This window comes from Carcharodon carcharias, chromosome 21 (genome assembly GCF_017639515.1).
Source record: "Carcharodon carcharias isolate sCarCar2 chromosome 21, sCarCar2.pri, whole genome shotgun sequence".
Taxonomy (NCBI): Eukaryota; Metazoa; Chordata; class Chondrichthyes; order Lamniformes; family Lamnidae; genus Carcharodon; species Carcharodon carcharias.
In genome coordinates this window covers 73,866,728-73,882,728 of record NC_054487.1, presented here as the reverse complement: position 1 = coordinate 73,882,728, position 16,001 = coordinate 73,866,728, and the positions used below count along the sequence as shown (strand labels likewise).

Genomic DNA, 16,001 nt, shown 5'->3' with positions numbered 1-16,001 from the left:
CACCAAGCCGGGCTATCAACCCTCATCCAATGAAGAGCGCCCGAGGACGTGCCAGGAACAGCACTAGGTATAACTAAAAATGAGGTGCCAACCTGGTGAAGCTACAACTCAAGACTACTTGCATGCCAAGCAGCAGAAGAATATGTGATAGGCAGCTAAGTGATCCCACAACCAATGAATCAGGTCTAAACTCTACAGTCCTGCCACAACTAGTTGTGAATGGTGATGGGACAATTAAAGAACCCACTGGTGGAGGAGGCTCCACAAATATCCCCGTACTCAATGATGGGAGAGCCCAGCATATCAGTTCAAATGAGAGCCCAGCATATCAGTTCAAATGAGAGCCCAGCATATCAGTTCAAATGAGAGCCCAGCATATCAGTTCAAATGACCAGGCTGGAATGTTTGCAGCCATCTTCAGCTAAAAGTGCCGAGTGGCTGATCAGTCTCTGCCTCCTCCTGAGGTCCCCAGTTCCACACTTCCAGTCTTCAGCCAATTCGATTCACTCCATGGCTGAAGGCGCTGGATACCGCAAAGGCTATGGGCCCTGACAATATTCCAGCAATAGTACTGAAGACCTGTGCTCCAGAACTAGCCATGCCCCTAACCAACCTGTTCCATTACAGTTACAATACTGGTATCTATCCGGCAATGTGGAAAATTGTGCAGGTATATCCTGTCCACACAAAGCAGGACAAATTCAACCCAGCCAATTAACACCCCTTCAGTCTACTCCTGATCATCAACAATGTGATGGAAAATGTCGTTGACAGGGTCATCAAATTGCACTTGCTCAGCAATAACCTGCTCCAAGAGCAGGTGGCTACAAGAGCAGGTCCAAGGTGCAGAGTAACCCACCTCCTAACTCCCCAAAGCCTGGCCACAAGGCACAGGTCAGGAGTGTGATGTAATACTCTCCATTTGCCTCTAAGTGCAGATCCAACAACATTCAAGTTCAACACCATCTATGACAAAGCAGCCTGCTTGATTGACACTCCACCACTAATGCACACTGGCAGCAGTGCATACCATCTATTAGATGCAATGCAGCAACTTGATAAGGCTCCTTCGACAGCGTCTTCCAAACCCAAGACCTCTTACCACTTAAGAAGGACAAAGGCAGCAGATGTATGGGAACACCACCATCTGCAAGTTCCCCTTCAAGTTGCACACCACCCTGATTTGGAACTATAATTACCGTTCCTTCTCTTGTCGCTGGGTTAAAATCCTGCATCTGCCTTCCTAAAGGCGCTGTGGGGGTTCCTACAGGACATGGGCAGCTGAAGTTCAAGAAGGCAGCACACCACCTTAAGGGCAATTAAGAATGGACAATAAATTCTAGCCTGCCCACATCCCATGAATGATATCCTTTAAAAGCCTTTGGAATCCTCCTTTGACCAATCGTGTCTGTTGCTGCTGCTTTCCTATAGATGCTACAGTGAAGTACATTAACCCTGCTACTGTCCTGAAGTTAGCTAACACAGCAAAACCTAGTCATTTGAATTTGGGACCTTCCTAATCAGTATGAGCCAGAAAGTGCCCTTGTATGCTTTTCTGCCCTACTACTGGCTCTGGATGTGCATGGCTTGCACAGGAGATGGTCAGACCAAAGTAAACTTAGTAGATTTAATGCAGCTAGGAATGCCCAGTAAAATTGGAGCTTTCCAGTTGCTAGCCTTAACAAATCTGGCAAGTTTATTTTAGTAAAATTTGTTGAAATGACTGACTCCTTGCAGATGTGTGATTGCAGGGTAGCAATAATCCTCCAGTACCACTATTGGCAGACTTTATGCGCCACTGATATGCAACACCTCCAAAGCAGGATCAAGCACTGTCCTTTTAATTCATTTATGGGATATAGACATTGCTGCCAGAGCTCTTGAGAAGGTGGCGTTGAGCCACCCTCTTGACAACTGAGTGGGTTGGTTAGGCCATTTTAGAGGGCAGTTAAGAGTCAACTGCATTGCTGTGAGTCTCTGCCGTTTTGCCCAATCTAGGGAAGGATAGCCGATTTCTTTGTTAAAGGCATCGGTGAACCACATGGTTCTTATGACAATCTGGTAGTTTCATGGTCATCATTACTGATACTAGCTTTTTAATTAATTTACTTAACTAACTGAATTTAAATTCCTCAGCTGCCATGGTGGGATTTAAACTCATTTCTCCAGATCATGTATTGGCCTCGTAACATAACTATTATGCCCTGTATTTACAAATACACCTCCAGAATTGTATACCATGCCATGACAAATACAGCAATATAAAAGCAGGTAGAAGTATCAACTTTCCTCCTTTTTAAAATACACTTTGGGCTTCTTTAATAGGCCAGGAGTGAAGTCTTCGGCCATTTACAGTTCTAATCTGAAATCCCTAATGCCAAATTGTGTGAGAAGGTATTTGAATGTAAGTTTCGTACAAGCAAGCCAAAGTTTGAATGGTTGGTTTCATATCCAAACTCAAACTGGATATTCGGGTTTCATTCTTTGCGAGCACTCCATTTTGAGTATCTGCTCACGTTTCGGTTTGCAGTGTGCATTTCTATTGTTTGAGAAAAATTAACTAATTGCCATTTCAAGACCTTTGGAACACCCATGCACAAAAGATGCCTTATTACAAGTTGAGGTGGTTTGTGTTAAGCACCAGGTGAAAATTTGCTCTAGTTACCTAGCTAGTTCAAATAGGCAGTTGCTCAAGTATTGCAGTTTGATTGCTGTATAGTCATTTTCTACTCCTTTTTCCTTTGCAGTCTCAGAATAAGGCGTTGGACTGAGATGAGAACTTTATTCATTCAAAGAGAGCATTGTGGATGCTCAGTCATTGAGTGTATTCAAGGCAGAGGCCAATAGATTTTTGGGTATTACGGGAATTAAGGAATAGTGCAAGAAGATGGAGTTGAAGTAGAAGATATTGTTGAATGACAGAACGGACTTGAGAGGCCAATTCAAGCTCCTATTTCTTATATTCCTATGTCGTACTGACTCTTTTATTAAATTTGTAATGTTATTGCAATGTTTTGTGGAATAAAATTACTTTATTTAGAGTGAAATAAGTCTGTGATGTCTATTTATACTGATCAAATCTGACCTTTATACTAGCAGATAATATACGGAGGTGAAACAACAGCTTGCGTTTATATAACTCCAAGTAAAATAACATCTCTGGGTGAACAGTAAACAAGAACTGAAGGGATTTGAGATTGAAGGCATATAGTAATGAATTTTCTACAAGGCGTTTGAAGGATTGAGATGGAAATAAGGCCAAATTGTTTTGGAAGGGAATTTCCAGGGGGCAGAAATGTAATCTTTGAAAGTTTGGTGAAGTGGAGGGCTGAGGTCATAGTCTTGAGTTGGAAGAGCAAAAAGTGTGGACTGGGAGGCATGGGTTTGGATAACCTTTTCGAGAAAAGGTGGGGGGGGGTTTAAAAAATGAAGGTCACAGTCATAGAAAATATTTGGAGGGATTAGGAACAGCTGAGAGCGATGGGCAAAAATGAGAATGAAGGCTGTGAATGAAACTTCAGGAGAGAATAGAAAAGTTTGCATCTTGCCCCTTTAGAGGCTGCTCGTTTATTTATTATTAAGTTTCTAGGTTTGCTGTTTCGAGTGAGAAGTAAGCCGATTGGTCCTGCCATGTACTGTTGCTGTGGATCCCAAATTTTTTTTTTGATTCATTTAAATTTCAAAAATATAACTCACTACTGAAGTTATTAATTGATAATTTCAAGAATGTTTATTAACAATAGTTGGAAACGATTTATGAACTGCGTTATCAAAACTATAGTGAGAGCTATGTCACAGCCCTCTTGCATTGGTTGTTGGATGAAACAATCAGGAACATTTCACAAATCAAACCCAAGACTTTCCAGGGTTCAATGGCTCAACTACCCTCTTAAGCAACCGTGGAAGTCCCCTTCCTTCACAGCTCATTCAAAACAAAAATGTGATTTACCAGTTTGAATGTAAGAAATCCCTATCTTTTAATTAACTTTAATAGTTTGCAGTAACAAAGGTGTCCTACATAGAAGATGACAAAATCAGTGTGTATTCCTTGCATTTTCTGCTAAACAATACCAGTCATAGAATAAATGCTATGCAACCTTTCTTCTCTTCTCCCTTTTCTCTAGATTTAGCATGCATTATTGTTCAGGTAATGGCAGTCTAGTTATACTTTGTTCAGTTTTTCCCTTCCCTCATCCAGAGATGCTACGGCCACCCTGCAATATCCCCACCAAAAGCCTTTGTGGAATTGGCAAGCTCAGCATCTGCATGATTCAGTACTAAAGCCTAAAGTGTACTTCCTTACAATCATCGGCAAATTGTTTATTTTAATTTTGATAGAAAGAATCCTTTAAGTTGTTTGGATTGGACCAATAGTTGCACATCAGTCATGGTCTCACATGCCTAACACTTTAGTTAAGTTACAGAAGAGCACATGAAACATGTCTAGTGAGGTAGTAACCTCACTTGAAATTGGAAATAAGTACAATAATGTGAAAAATGCAAACTTTTCTATTCTCTCCCAAAGCTTTATTCACAGCCATCACTCTCATTTTTGCCCAGCACACTCAGCTACGTATAATCCCTCGAAATGTTTTCTATGACTGTGATCTTCATTTTTTAAACCCCCCCACCTTTTATTTGAAAAGGTTATCCAAACCCATGCCTCCTAGTCCACACTTTTTGCTCTTCCAACTCAAGACTATGACCTCGGCCCTCCACTAATGTCCCCATTTGTGTAGTTTTTCATGAAGATCTAATTTGTTCATTTTTTTTTGTCACTTATTTACTTTATGCCCATCAGACAGAAAGATGCAAGAATTAGCTATTCAATAGTTTTACAATATATATTATGCAATGAGCAAGACTGCAGTGCCATAAATTCACTAAAAAGTACCAAACTCAACGTCATAATCTCTGAATTTGCTATGGGGCCTGTGAACAACTCATCCTAGAACTGTTTTCCATGTTTCATGGTCATTGCCCCTGTATGCTATTATGTTTCCTTTGTCTGCTCCAGAACACAACATTACTGCTGGATCACCTTTAATCTACTGCTAGGTTTTGTACTAGACTTTGGACAAGCTGTTGCACTGATTTCACAATGGTTAACTGGAGGGACGAAAACTGATAATCAAAACTCAGGAAAATGACAAAAAAAGGAAGAAAATGGACAAATTAGATCTACAAGGAACGAGAAACTACACAAATGGGGACATGGGACTGGGAAAGACTACTGTGGTCCATCTAGCCAGCCACACTGTCTAATAAATTACATATCACTTGATACCTTGATACTTAGCCATTTCCTGAACGTACAGGTGCAGTCAGCCCTCACTGATCGTTCCCCTTCAATTGATCATATCTCATCTGTTCATCTTCTCAATTTGCATCATCTCATACTGCTGTGGGGAAAAATTCTTCTGATTTGTTCGTTGTAGCAAATTCATAGCTGTTTATAAAGAACCTTTTTGCAAAATTTCCTGCAGCATTTTGCAGACAACTTGTTTCTCAAACCTAATGTACTTTGTGTAAAAACAGTCCACCTGACACTTTTCTTATTCCAGAATACTTAATTTTTGTGTGTGCGCGCTTTAACATTGACTAATGGCAAGCTTCGCAGCTCAGCCATCTTTCTGCACCAATGCATATACTTTGCAGCTAGAGTTACTTGTTGGCTAGTAACAGAAACCCTGCGTTAGGTGCCAAAGCCAATTGTACTGGCATTGCTGTCACTTTTGTGCCAGATCGGCACCACACATATATTGAAAAAGACCACTTTCTTGTTCCAGAGTTTGCTTTTTCAGTGCTGCTCTCCAATTTTCAAAATTTCCTGAATTCAGTGAACTGTCTGTTGCAATTTCACTAATTTGAATCCCCCTTATTTCTAGACTTTTAAGATCCATGTTGTCCAAATAAGGTTGCCCTATTTTTTTTTAAGCGCATCTAGCCTTTTCACTTGCATTTTCTGAAGATAACATTTAGATCTAACTACTTTATACACAGGCTGGTGAATGTATGGAAGGGAGGGAGGTGGCTAGTGAGGGCAGATTGCACATGTAAGTTCAGGAAATGGCTAAATATCAAGTGATGTGTAATTTGTGAGACAGTGTGGCTGGCTAGATGGACTACAGTAGTCTTTTCCAGTCCCATGTCCCCATTTGTGTAGTTTCTCATTCCTTGGAGATCTAATGTGTCCACTTTTTTTTGACCTTTTCCTCAGTTATTTTACATCCATCAATAATATTTGATCACCTGTTTTTGTCCCTCCAGTTCAACCATTGTGAAATCAGTGCAACCTCTTGTCCAATGTACAGTTCAAAACTATAATGTTGTGTTCTGGATCAGACAAAGGAAATGGTGTAATAGCATCCAGGGGCAATGACCATGAAACATGGAAAACAGTCATAGGATGAGTTGCTCACATGCTCCATAGTAAATTCAGAGAAGATCGTGTTAAGTGAGATACTTTTTTTTATTGAATTTTGGTACTGAAGTTTTGCTCATTGCATAATATAAACTGTAAAACTATTGAAGAACTAACTCTTGCCCTTTTAGAAACGTTGTTTATTTATAATTAAGTCTCTAGGTTTGCTATATTGAGTGAGAAGTGAGCCCATTGGTCCTGCGATGTATTGTTGCTGTGTAATCCATTTGAATTTGAATAATTTATTTTTGTATCTTGTTTCACTCATTCCATCCCTGAGGACTTGGGAAGGCCACTTAAATCAAAGAGCTAGGTCTTGAGACAGCGGCCCAAGAGGGCTGCTATTCCAATTCACTAGGTTGAGCTAACTTCCTCAGCGACTGCGAATATTTCAAACAGCAAATGTTTCTTGAAAAATTGATTGCTTTGCACTTGCAATGTGATTACATCACGATGATACAAAACAGTGGTGTTTTTTGTGTACTAGGTTGGAGTGTATACTCAGCCACTGGGATTTTCTGGTCCCGCCCACGATGGGAATCGTTGTGGCTGAATGGAAAGTTTGATGGATCAGCCAAGGTTGGTTGACCCTGGGTGGGTCCTACAGCAGGCGCAATCAGAAAATCCCAGCCTACGTCATGACAGCATCATTGAGTGCATACATGTACATAGTGAAGATTGTGCCCCTGCTAGCACACTTTTTACTGGGCTCATTGAGACTTGGAAACAGGCAATGAGATTAAAGGAGCAAGGGTTAATACAAGACAGCCTGCACAGATTTGTTAATAGACAATCTTGGCTGAGTAATCTGATTGAGTATTTTTGAAGTAACAGAAAGGGATGGTAAAGGTAATGCAGAAGATGTATATATGCACTTTCAAAAAGCACTTAATAAAGTATCACATAACCAGCTTATTCAAAAATGCAACTTTGGTACGTAATTGACCAGGCAATAGGAGGTGATGCGTAGCGCTGAATGCCTGCTTTTCTGGAGAGGAGTATGCAGTGGGACTCCCCAAGGATCATAAGGACTATTCTTTTCGTCTATATAAATAACCTGGACTTGGTTATAGAGACTAAAATTTTGAAGATTGCAGGCAATACACAACTTGGCAACGTAGTAGATAGTGAGCATTGTAGCAGACTTCAGTATGAACACAGTCTGGTGAAATGGTCAGACACATGGCAAGTCAAATAATGTAGATAAGGTTGCACTTTAGTTGAAATAACATGGAGAGTTAATCTAACTGGTACCGTTTGGAGGGATGTGCAAGAACGGAAGAGATGTATATTCATAAATTTTGAAGGTGGCAGGATAAGTTTTAAGGCAGTTAAAGTGCATGGAACTGTTAATTTTATAAATAGGGGGATTGCATTCAAAAACAAGGAAGTCATGCTAAACCTTTATAAACCTCTGTTTAATCCTCAGCTGGAGTATTGTGTATAATTCTGGGCAGCACATTTGAAGGGTGTCAAGGTCCTAGCAAGGGTAGAGAGGAGGTTTGCCAGGAATGAGGGTCTTAAGTTATATGGAGAGATTGGAGAAGCTGGGATTGTTCTCCCTAGAGCAGCAAGGGAACGGTGAGACCTCATAAAGGTATTCAAAATTCTGAAAGGTTTTTATAATTTTTTTGCACCTTGCTCTATTTGCACCGTGGGTCAGTAATCAGAAGTTGTATATTTAAAATAATTAAGGGTTATTCAGATTTGGAATGCATTACTTGGAGTGGTAGAAATGGATATCATTGACGCTTTTAATAATTAGGCTAGTATTTGAAGATCACTAATTTGCAGGATTATGCGGAAAAGGATGGGGTGTAGCACTATATTGGACAGCTCTTTTTCATAGAGCCAGCACAAGTTTGGCAGGCTAAATGGCCTTTTTACATGTTGTAAGATTCTATAGTTCTAATGTATATTTGGAAAATGTATAGAAAACTGTCTATTCTGTTTCTTTTCCCTTGTGTGTGCAGTTTTCCCCTTCAATCCATCCTTGCCTTCTCACAAAAGTTGCAGCTTGTGTACCGATACAGTTCCATGGGTGATGATGATAGCTCTTCACAACTGACTGCACAGTAAATATTGGCTGTCTGTTCAGCCATAGAGGCCAGTTGGAGCTAGGGTGACCCTGTCCACACAGGTATTTGTAGCAGAACCACTGGCTAGTGACCAAGAAAAAACATTTTCTTTTCTCTCCCTCATCCTATCCTAGGAACACTGAAGCAAACCCAATGCTCTGTGGACTTGGATGAGTTACTGAGTAGGCCAGGCACTGAAGCTGAGAGTTTTCGAGCTCACTTTAGTTTACTGTTCCATCACCTGATGCAGTAGTTCCTGAACATCAGAGGAGAGATCCCTGTTGTTTGGATTGTGTGATTACTGCTTGCAGGGTTGTATTTCTTCCCCCTCCCCACCCTCCTAGCCTCCCCCTGTTTGTGTAATTTTAAAATAGTTAATCTTTCATCTAGCTTGAATACAAAATAAACAACACCCCCCCCCCCCCCCCCACCCAATCGCACTTAGCAGATTGGAGGAGAGAGAAATAAAAACAGAAAATGCTGGTAAAACTCAGCAGGTCTGACAGCATCTGTGGAGAGAGAAACACAGTTAATGTTTCAAGACTATTCTTCAGAGCTAGAGGAGAGAGGAAGATGTGTTCTGTATTGGCCATGGTAAACCAAGGGCCTTTCTCCTTGGCCTGCGGGGGTGAGCCCCGCACGCCGACACATAAAATGACGTGAGGTGACGTCGGGCATACGTCCTGAAGTCACCGCGCGTCATCGCAATCCTTCGTTCAGTGGCCGTCTGCTGGAGTCACCTATGCACCTGCTGAACTGTCAAAGGCCTGTTAAGGCCATTAATGAACCAATTTAGGCAATTGACGGGGCTGTCCGTCCAACCTTAAGGTTGGCGGGCAGGCAAAGACCCAAGCGGCCTTCGCGTTTTGCATGAAACCTCTTCCCTGGGTGGGATGAGGTTTCATGAAGGTTTTATTAAAGAAGTAAAAACACTTTTGATGATTCATAAACATGTCCCAGCTCATGTGACACTGTCACATGAGGGGACATGTCTGAATAATTTTATTCTTTTCTCCAAACTTTAAAACTGAACTTAATCTCCCTGAGGCAGCCTCCATGCCTCGGAGATTTCTGTGCTCTTTCACCCGCATGCTGGGTGGTCCTTAATTGGCCCGCCCATGTAAAATGGTGGCGCGCAGCCGATTGCGGGTGGCGATCAGCCCTGTTCCCGACCAGCCCGCCCAACAGGCAGAAGATTCTGCCCCAATGCTCGTGAATACCAGCCTGAATGCTGGTATTAAAGGAACACGTTTATTTTGAAAGTTATAATTTTAACATATTAGCATGTCAGAATCTCCATTAACATCATTAATGGAATGTGCACATGCTTAGTGTGAAATGTAATTGCCTAAAAATGACAACTTAATCGGAAGCTTAATACTTGCTATTGGAACTGAATAAAATGTGGAAATAAATTCCAGCTGTAACCCATGAAGTTATACAGAATATATTGAATCGGTGTTGCATTTTGCTTGCTTATACCAGCATAAATAAACTCCCTTTATAAATAAATCAGATTTTCAAGTAAGCATCCATAAATGGTTTGTGCAAGTTTTAGAAATATCTAGTTATGTAAATTTAAAATGGTGGAAAATTGTACATTTTTCTAATTGATCCCCTTTGGTGATCATTCATGATGCTATCAATTGAGCATTGGTAAAAGAAAACTGTAATAAACTTATTTGAATGTACTTTTAAAATAATTCCAATAACTATTTATGGGTAAATTTCAGGAGTAAAACTGCTCAGTCAGCATTTGAGGTTTTCATGCTGAGCCAGAGATGTTTGAGTTAGTAGAAATCAATTCTAGACCGAGATACAGACAGTACTTCTTTTTCTTGTTTTATACATTTACAGATTGGTAATTTTACTCTGGTGGAAATTTCACCTTGCCGCTTGTCAACTCAAGCCTCAATCCAAGCACACAATTTTGTGCATTTTGTGCATTACAGCTGCAATGCAATAATGACTGACTGCAACGCACTGAGAGATGCTGTTCTTTAGATGAGATGTTCAAAATCTCATGACAGCATTTGAAGAAGAGCAGTGAGCAAACTGGCTACTGCTGTTTTCTCAATCAATATAATCAGACAGCAGATTAATTTAGTTACTCATTTAAATTTGCTGTTAGAATTTTTCCTGTGCATGAAATGGCTCCAATCATTGCCTACATAAGTGACTACAGTTCAGAGTTGTTCATCATTGCTTGCAAGTAATTTTAGATATGTCAAGATTATATAAATGCAAATTATTCGTGCACTTATCCAGCTTTGAATCATCGTTCTATTGCACAGAAGGAGACCATTTGGACCACACACCTTTGCTGGCTTTCTCAAGCTTTATCCATTTTACCTTCTTCATTGTCTTATCTTCTTCCTGTAACTTTTGTAAGATTTCCCTTTCTGAAATAAATACCAACCCCGCCCCCCCCCCCCAACCAAGCAAGCGTACCATGGCAGCTGGCTGGTCGCCTGATAGTTCTAGTGGGAAACCTGGTCCAGTTTGAGACATGCTGGACTGTGGCTGGAGATCTAGCACCCAGAGAGAGCCAGTCAGTTGCATCCTGCCACAAATAAGTTATCAAATTTTTTCAATGCTCTACAGTCTTTGTAGCCTTCTGAACTCAAGCTGCCATGTTTTGGTTAAGAAGATATTTGTTTTCTCAGAGTGCAACAACAATCTGGATTTTTCCAAATTTGTCTACACCTATAATATATGCTATTTTGCTACACCACACTTTTGACAGGAAAAAGGTTATAATTACCGAAAATAATGTTCTATTTAATTTTTTCATACTAAATGTAAATTAATTATAAGTATGGTACTTTGCGTTATTTCAAGAGGTTATGTTTTTGTAAAAGTAGATTTTGTTCAGCTGATTTTGATTTCTCTGCAGGTCTAATAATAAAATTGTCGAGGTACAATCTGAACAACTGACACCATTTCAGTCAATGGAAACACTGGATCTCAGTAACAATCACATTTTTGAACTGAATACATTCCCTCCTCTACAGCTTCGATATCTGTAAGTATGTTGGATAGTTTCGAACGCATTTTCTGATAATCATGCTGAAAGAATTCTGCTTAGCAAATAAGTAACGCTTCAGTTTAAGCAGAGAAAACTGGAGCCTTTCAACTTGACTTCGTTCAAAATATAGGACCCTATTTATTTTGCAGGCTGCCTTTCACCAGGCAAAACCCTGTTTAATGCATTAAATTTCCCTTCGAAGAATGCTTTCTGACATTCCCCTGAGCACCATGCTAGTAACGACAAATGTAAAAAGTAGCCACAACAAAAGCTTGAATTTATTTTGTGCATTTAATATAATGTAGAATAATGTCCCAAGACTCTTCACAGAGGTGTAATAAAAACAAGTGGGTTTCAAACCAATGGAGGAAATATTAGGATTGGTTATCAAGGAGGGTCATGATTGGCAGAGAGGCAAGAAGAGATGGCACGGTTGGCCAGGAATATGTATTGGAGGTGTATTGACAGGAAGACAGTGAATTTGGAGGAGAAAACACATTGGTGAGCTGAGTCACTAATAATGACTTTCCCATTACATTGGGGAACTTCCCAGCTCTTCCCATTTGGTATTTACAGCACTAGTTCTGAGATAAATGAGTTAATCAACCACAGATCAGCTTCCGCCCGATGTCACAGAATCACAGTGCGGAAGAGGCCCTTCGGCCCATCGAGTCTGCACCAACATGTGAGAAACACCTGACCTACCTACCTAATCCCATTTACCAGCACTTGGCCCATAGCCTTAAATGTTATGACGTGCCAAGTGCTCATCCAGGTATTTTTAAAGGATGTGAGGCAACCCGCCTCCACCACCCTCCCAGGCAGTGCATTCCAGACCATCACCACACTATGGGTAAAAAAGTTTTTCCTCACATTCCCCCTAAACCTCCTGCCCCTCACCTTGAACTTATGCCCCCTTGTGACTGACCCTTCAACTAAGGAGAACAGCTGCTCCCTATCCACCCTGTCCATGCCCCTCATAATCTTGTACACGTCACTGAGCGTCATTTTACATGTTGGTGAGAGGGCCCTGCTCTAAGGATTGAAGCTAAGATTTTGGATGTGAATGTGGAATGACATCTGTTTTTTAAGATATTTTTGGAAGGGGGAGGAGGAAGAACTAAAGAAATCAGATTAACTTTGTTCAGTGAACGCTTCTGCAAATGTCTTTGGTGTAGTTTTACAGATCACAGATCCCTAATCATGAGTGTGTTATTGTTTAGGTACATCAACAATAACAAAATAACTTCTCTGGATCCTGGTTGCTTTGACAATCTTTCCAACACACTTCAAGTCCTAAAATTAAACCGGAACAAAATTTCAACTATTCCTTCCAAGATGTTTAAGCTGCCACATCTTCAGCACTTGTAAGTTCATTTTATGTCAAAATTGCAAAAAAAAAGCGAATGAATTTCTGGTTTAAATGTTCAAATTCTACGGCCCCTGTTAATTTTTGTTTAAAATGGAAAAATTTGTTGCTCTGCCATACCAGTCTTTCTTTATTTAATTTTTATTTTGTTGCAGAGAACTCAGCCGCAACAAGATTAAAAAAGTGGACGGCCTTGCGTTTCAAGGACTTAGTGCTTTGAAATCTCTTAGATTACAAAGAAATGGCATTACTAAACTCATGGATGGAGCTTTCTGGGGACTGAGTAACATTGAGACCTTGTAAGAACTGCTTTTAATTATTTAGCATGGTTTTATATGAACAATTCATAAACCAAAAATAGAATTGATTTGTGAATCGTAGATGCAGTAAAAGATTTTATGTTCGGATGTTCACAGGTTATGAAATCACTTCATTTGAGTTTTAACCAAAAAACATTTTCTTTTTTAAACCAAGTACTCGGTTCAGCAAAATATGTAAAAAAAAAAAAACTTGGTTGTAAAATGAGCTGCTTTCTACCTTTTTGGCCTAGCAGCTTTGGCAATTGACTCTCATTCCAGAGACTCCAGCCACATGGCTTCGCTCTTTTAAATTGCCTTTGCCAAGCTTTTAAACGTGTAACAAACAGGTAAAAGAAATAATAAAACCCTGTTTTTCAGGGTAATGCAAGTTGATGTTGTTGTTAATTTTTTTTTCCAGACAACTAGATTTTAACAATTTAACAGAAGTAACGAAAGGATGGTTGTATGGCTTGCTCATGTTGCAGCAACTTAACCTCAGCCAGAATGCCATCAACAGGATCAACCCAGATGCCTGGGAGTTCTGCCAGAAACTCAGTGAGCTGTGAGTAGCTTTTATTCCATTCCAGTTTCAGTGTAGACAAAAGCCAAAACGTTAGGTTTGTGTTTGTGAGTATTTTTCATAAAGTTTTTTATGAAGATGACCAAAGCAATGCTTCTTATAAGAGGTAAGATACAAGATTTCTTTTCAAACCACAAATGACTTGTTGGTTATGCTGCTCTTTTTCTACTTCTAATTTTAACAACTGTCAACTTAAATGAAGTTTGCACTAGCTTAATATCCTTTAATATGTAAAACATGATTAGCAACTAGACATCTTACTGAAAAGCCATCCAAGTTGGGGGAGCAAAAAGGAATGTAGTGGTAGTAGGGGACAGTATAGTAAGGGGGATTGACACTGTCCTATGTAGCAAAGAGCAAGATGGCTTTGTTGCTTGCCCGGTGTCAGGGTTCAGGACATCTGCTCAGGGCTGGAGAGGAACTTGCAGTGGGAGGGGGAAGATCTAGTGGTCATGGTCCAAGTAGGTACCAATGACATAGGCAGGATGAGGAAGAAGACTCTGCATAGTCAGTATGACGAGTTAGGCACCAAATTAAGAAGCAGAACCTCAAAGGTAATAATTTCTGGATTAAGCCTCTTGCAACTTGGCATAGAACAAATAGGATTAGAGAAATGAATGCGTGGCTCAAAGACTGTTGTGGTTTGCGGTTTGTGGCACCAGTATTGGGGAAAGTGGGATCTGTACCGTTGGGACATTCTACACCTGAACCATGCTGGGGCTGGTGTTCTCGCGAGCCGCCTAACTAGGGAAGTAAAGGGTTTTAAACTGAATAGTGGGGGCAAGGGATCAAATTTAGGAAGATGTGGTAAACCCAAGAGCAGAGACAAGGCAAGAGAGACAGGTATTAATATGGACAATGATAAACAGACTGTGAGGAAGGGACAGAGAATACAAATCTAAGAATAAATCAGCAGATAAGGCTAGATGCTACAAAAAGGACAAAACTTTTTCTGTATCTAACATGTAACACGTAGCATTCAAAACAAAACAGATGAATTGATATGGTACTTACTTATTTCTATTTGCACTCTGATAGCCATTCCAGAGACATGGCTACAGGATGACGTAGATTGGGACCTGGTTATTGAAGGGTATGTAACATTTAGGAAGGACAGAAAGTTAGGAAAAGCTGGATGGGTGGCTTTACTAATTAATGATGGTACTAACACATTAGAGAGGGATGACCTAAGTTCAGGAAACCTGGATGTAGAAGCGGTTTGGATTGAGATGAGAAATAATAAAGGCAAAAAGTTACTTGGCGTAATGTACAGGCCCCCTAATTGTAACTACATAGTAGGACAGAATATAAAAGAAGAGATGATGGCAGTTTGCCAGAAAGATACAGCAATAATCAAGGGGGACTTTGATTTACATATAGACTGGAAAAATCAGATGGGTAAAGGTAACATAAGTGGGGAGCTCATAGAATGTTTTCTGGATAGTTTCTTAGAATGGTACGTTCTGGAGCCAACCGGAGAGCAGGCTATACTAGACCTGATATCGTGCAACGAGATAGGATTAATTGATAACCTACATAGCGAAGGCACCCCTAGGTAGCAGCAATCATAACATTGAATTTTACATTCATTTTGAGGGAGAAACAAGTGTGCCCAAGACTAGTATTTTAAACTTAAATAAGTGCAATTCTGAGGGCATGAAAGCAGAGCTAGCCAAAGTGAACTGGCAAATGAAGTTAAGGGATATGTCAATAGAAGTTCAGTGGCAGACATTTATAGGGATATTTCAGAATACACAGAATATATACATTCCAATGAGAGAGAAAAATTTCAAGGAGATGGCCCACCATCCATGTTTCACTAAAAAAAAATTAAAGACCGTATCAAACTTAAAGAAAAAGCATATAATTATGTAAAGACAGGTGGCAGGTCAGAAGATTGGAAAGAATATAAAGGCCAGCAAAAAATGACAAAAAGATTGATAAGGAGGGAAATATTAGAGTAGGAGAGAAAGCTAGCTAGTAATATAAGGATGGATGGTAATAGTTTCTATGGGCAGAATTTTTACCTCGGCAGGCAGGCACGTGCCCGACCCGCTCGAATGTAAAATGACGCGCGTTGACATCGGGCGAGCGTCCCAGTGTCAACGTGAAGTCCCGCGATATTTAGTTCAGTGGGCACGTGCGGTAATCGGCAGCCCACCCACAATTAAAAGGCCAATTAAGACCATCAAGAAGATAACCCACGTTTTTTTGCTGCCCGTC

At 40.3% G+C, this 16,001-nt stretch overlaps 1 protein-coding gene across 3 annotated transcripts in view; it reads left to right on the top strand.

The window, feature by feature from the left end:
- The window catches only part of lrig3 (leucine-rich repeats and immunoglobulin-like domains 3), a 62,380-nt gene that overhangs the window by 27,900 nt on the left and 18,479 nt on the right, over window positions 1-16,001 (top strand). For all 3 annotated transcript variants that reach the window (XM_041216249.1, XM_041216251.1, XM_041216250.1), the window contains exons 4-7: window positions 11,399-11,527; window positions 12,754-12,897; window positions 13,055-13,198; window positions 13,617-13,760. In XM_041216249.1, the coding sequence (XP_041072183.1) occupies window positions 11,399-11,527; window positions 12,754-12,897; window positions 13,055-13,198; window positions 13,617-13,760 (561 nt within the window). The remainder of the gene's footprint in view (window positions 1-11,398; window positions 11,528-12,753; window positions 12,898-13,054; window positions 13,199-13,616; window positions 13,761-16,001) is intronic.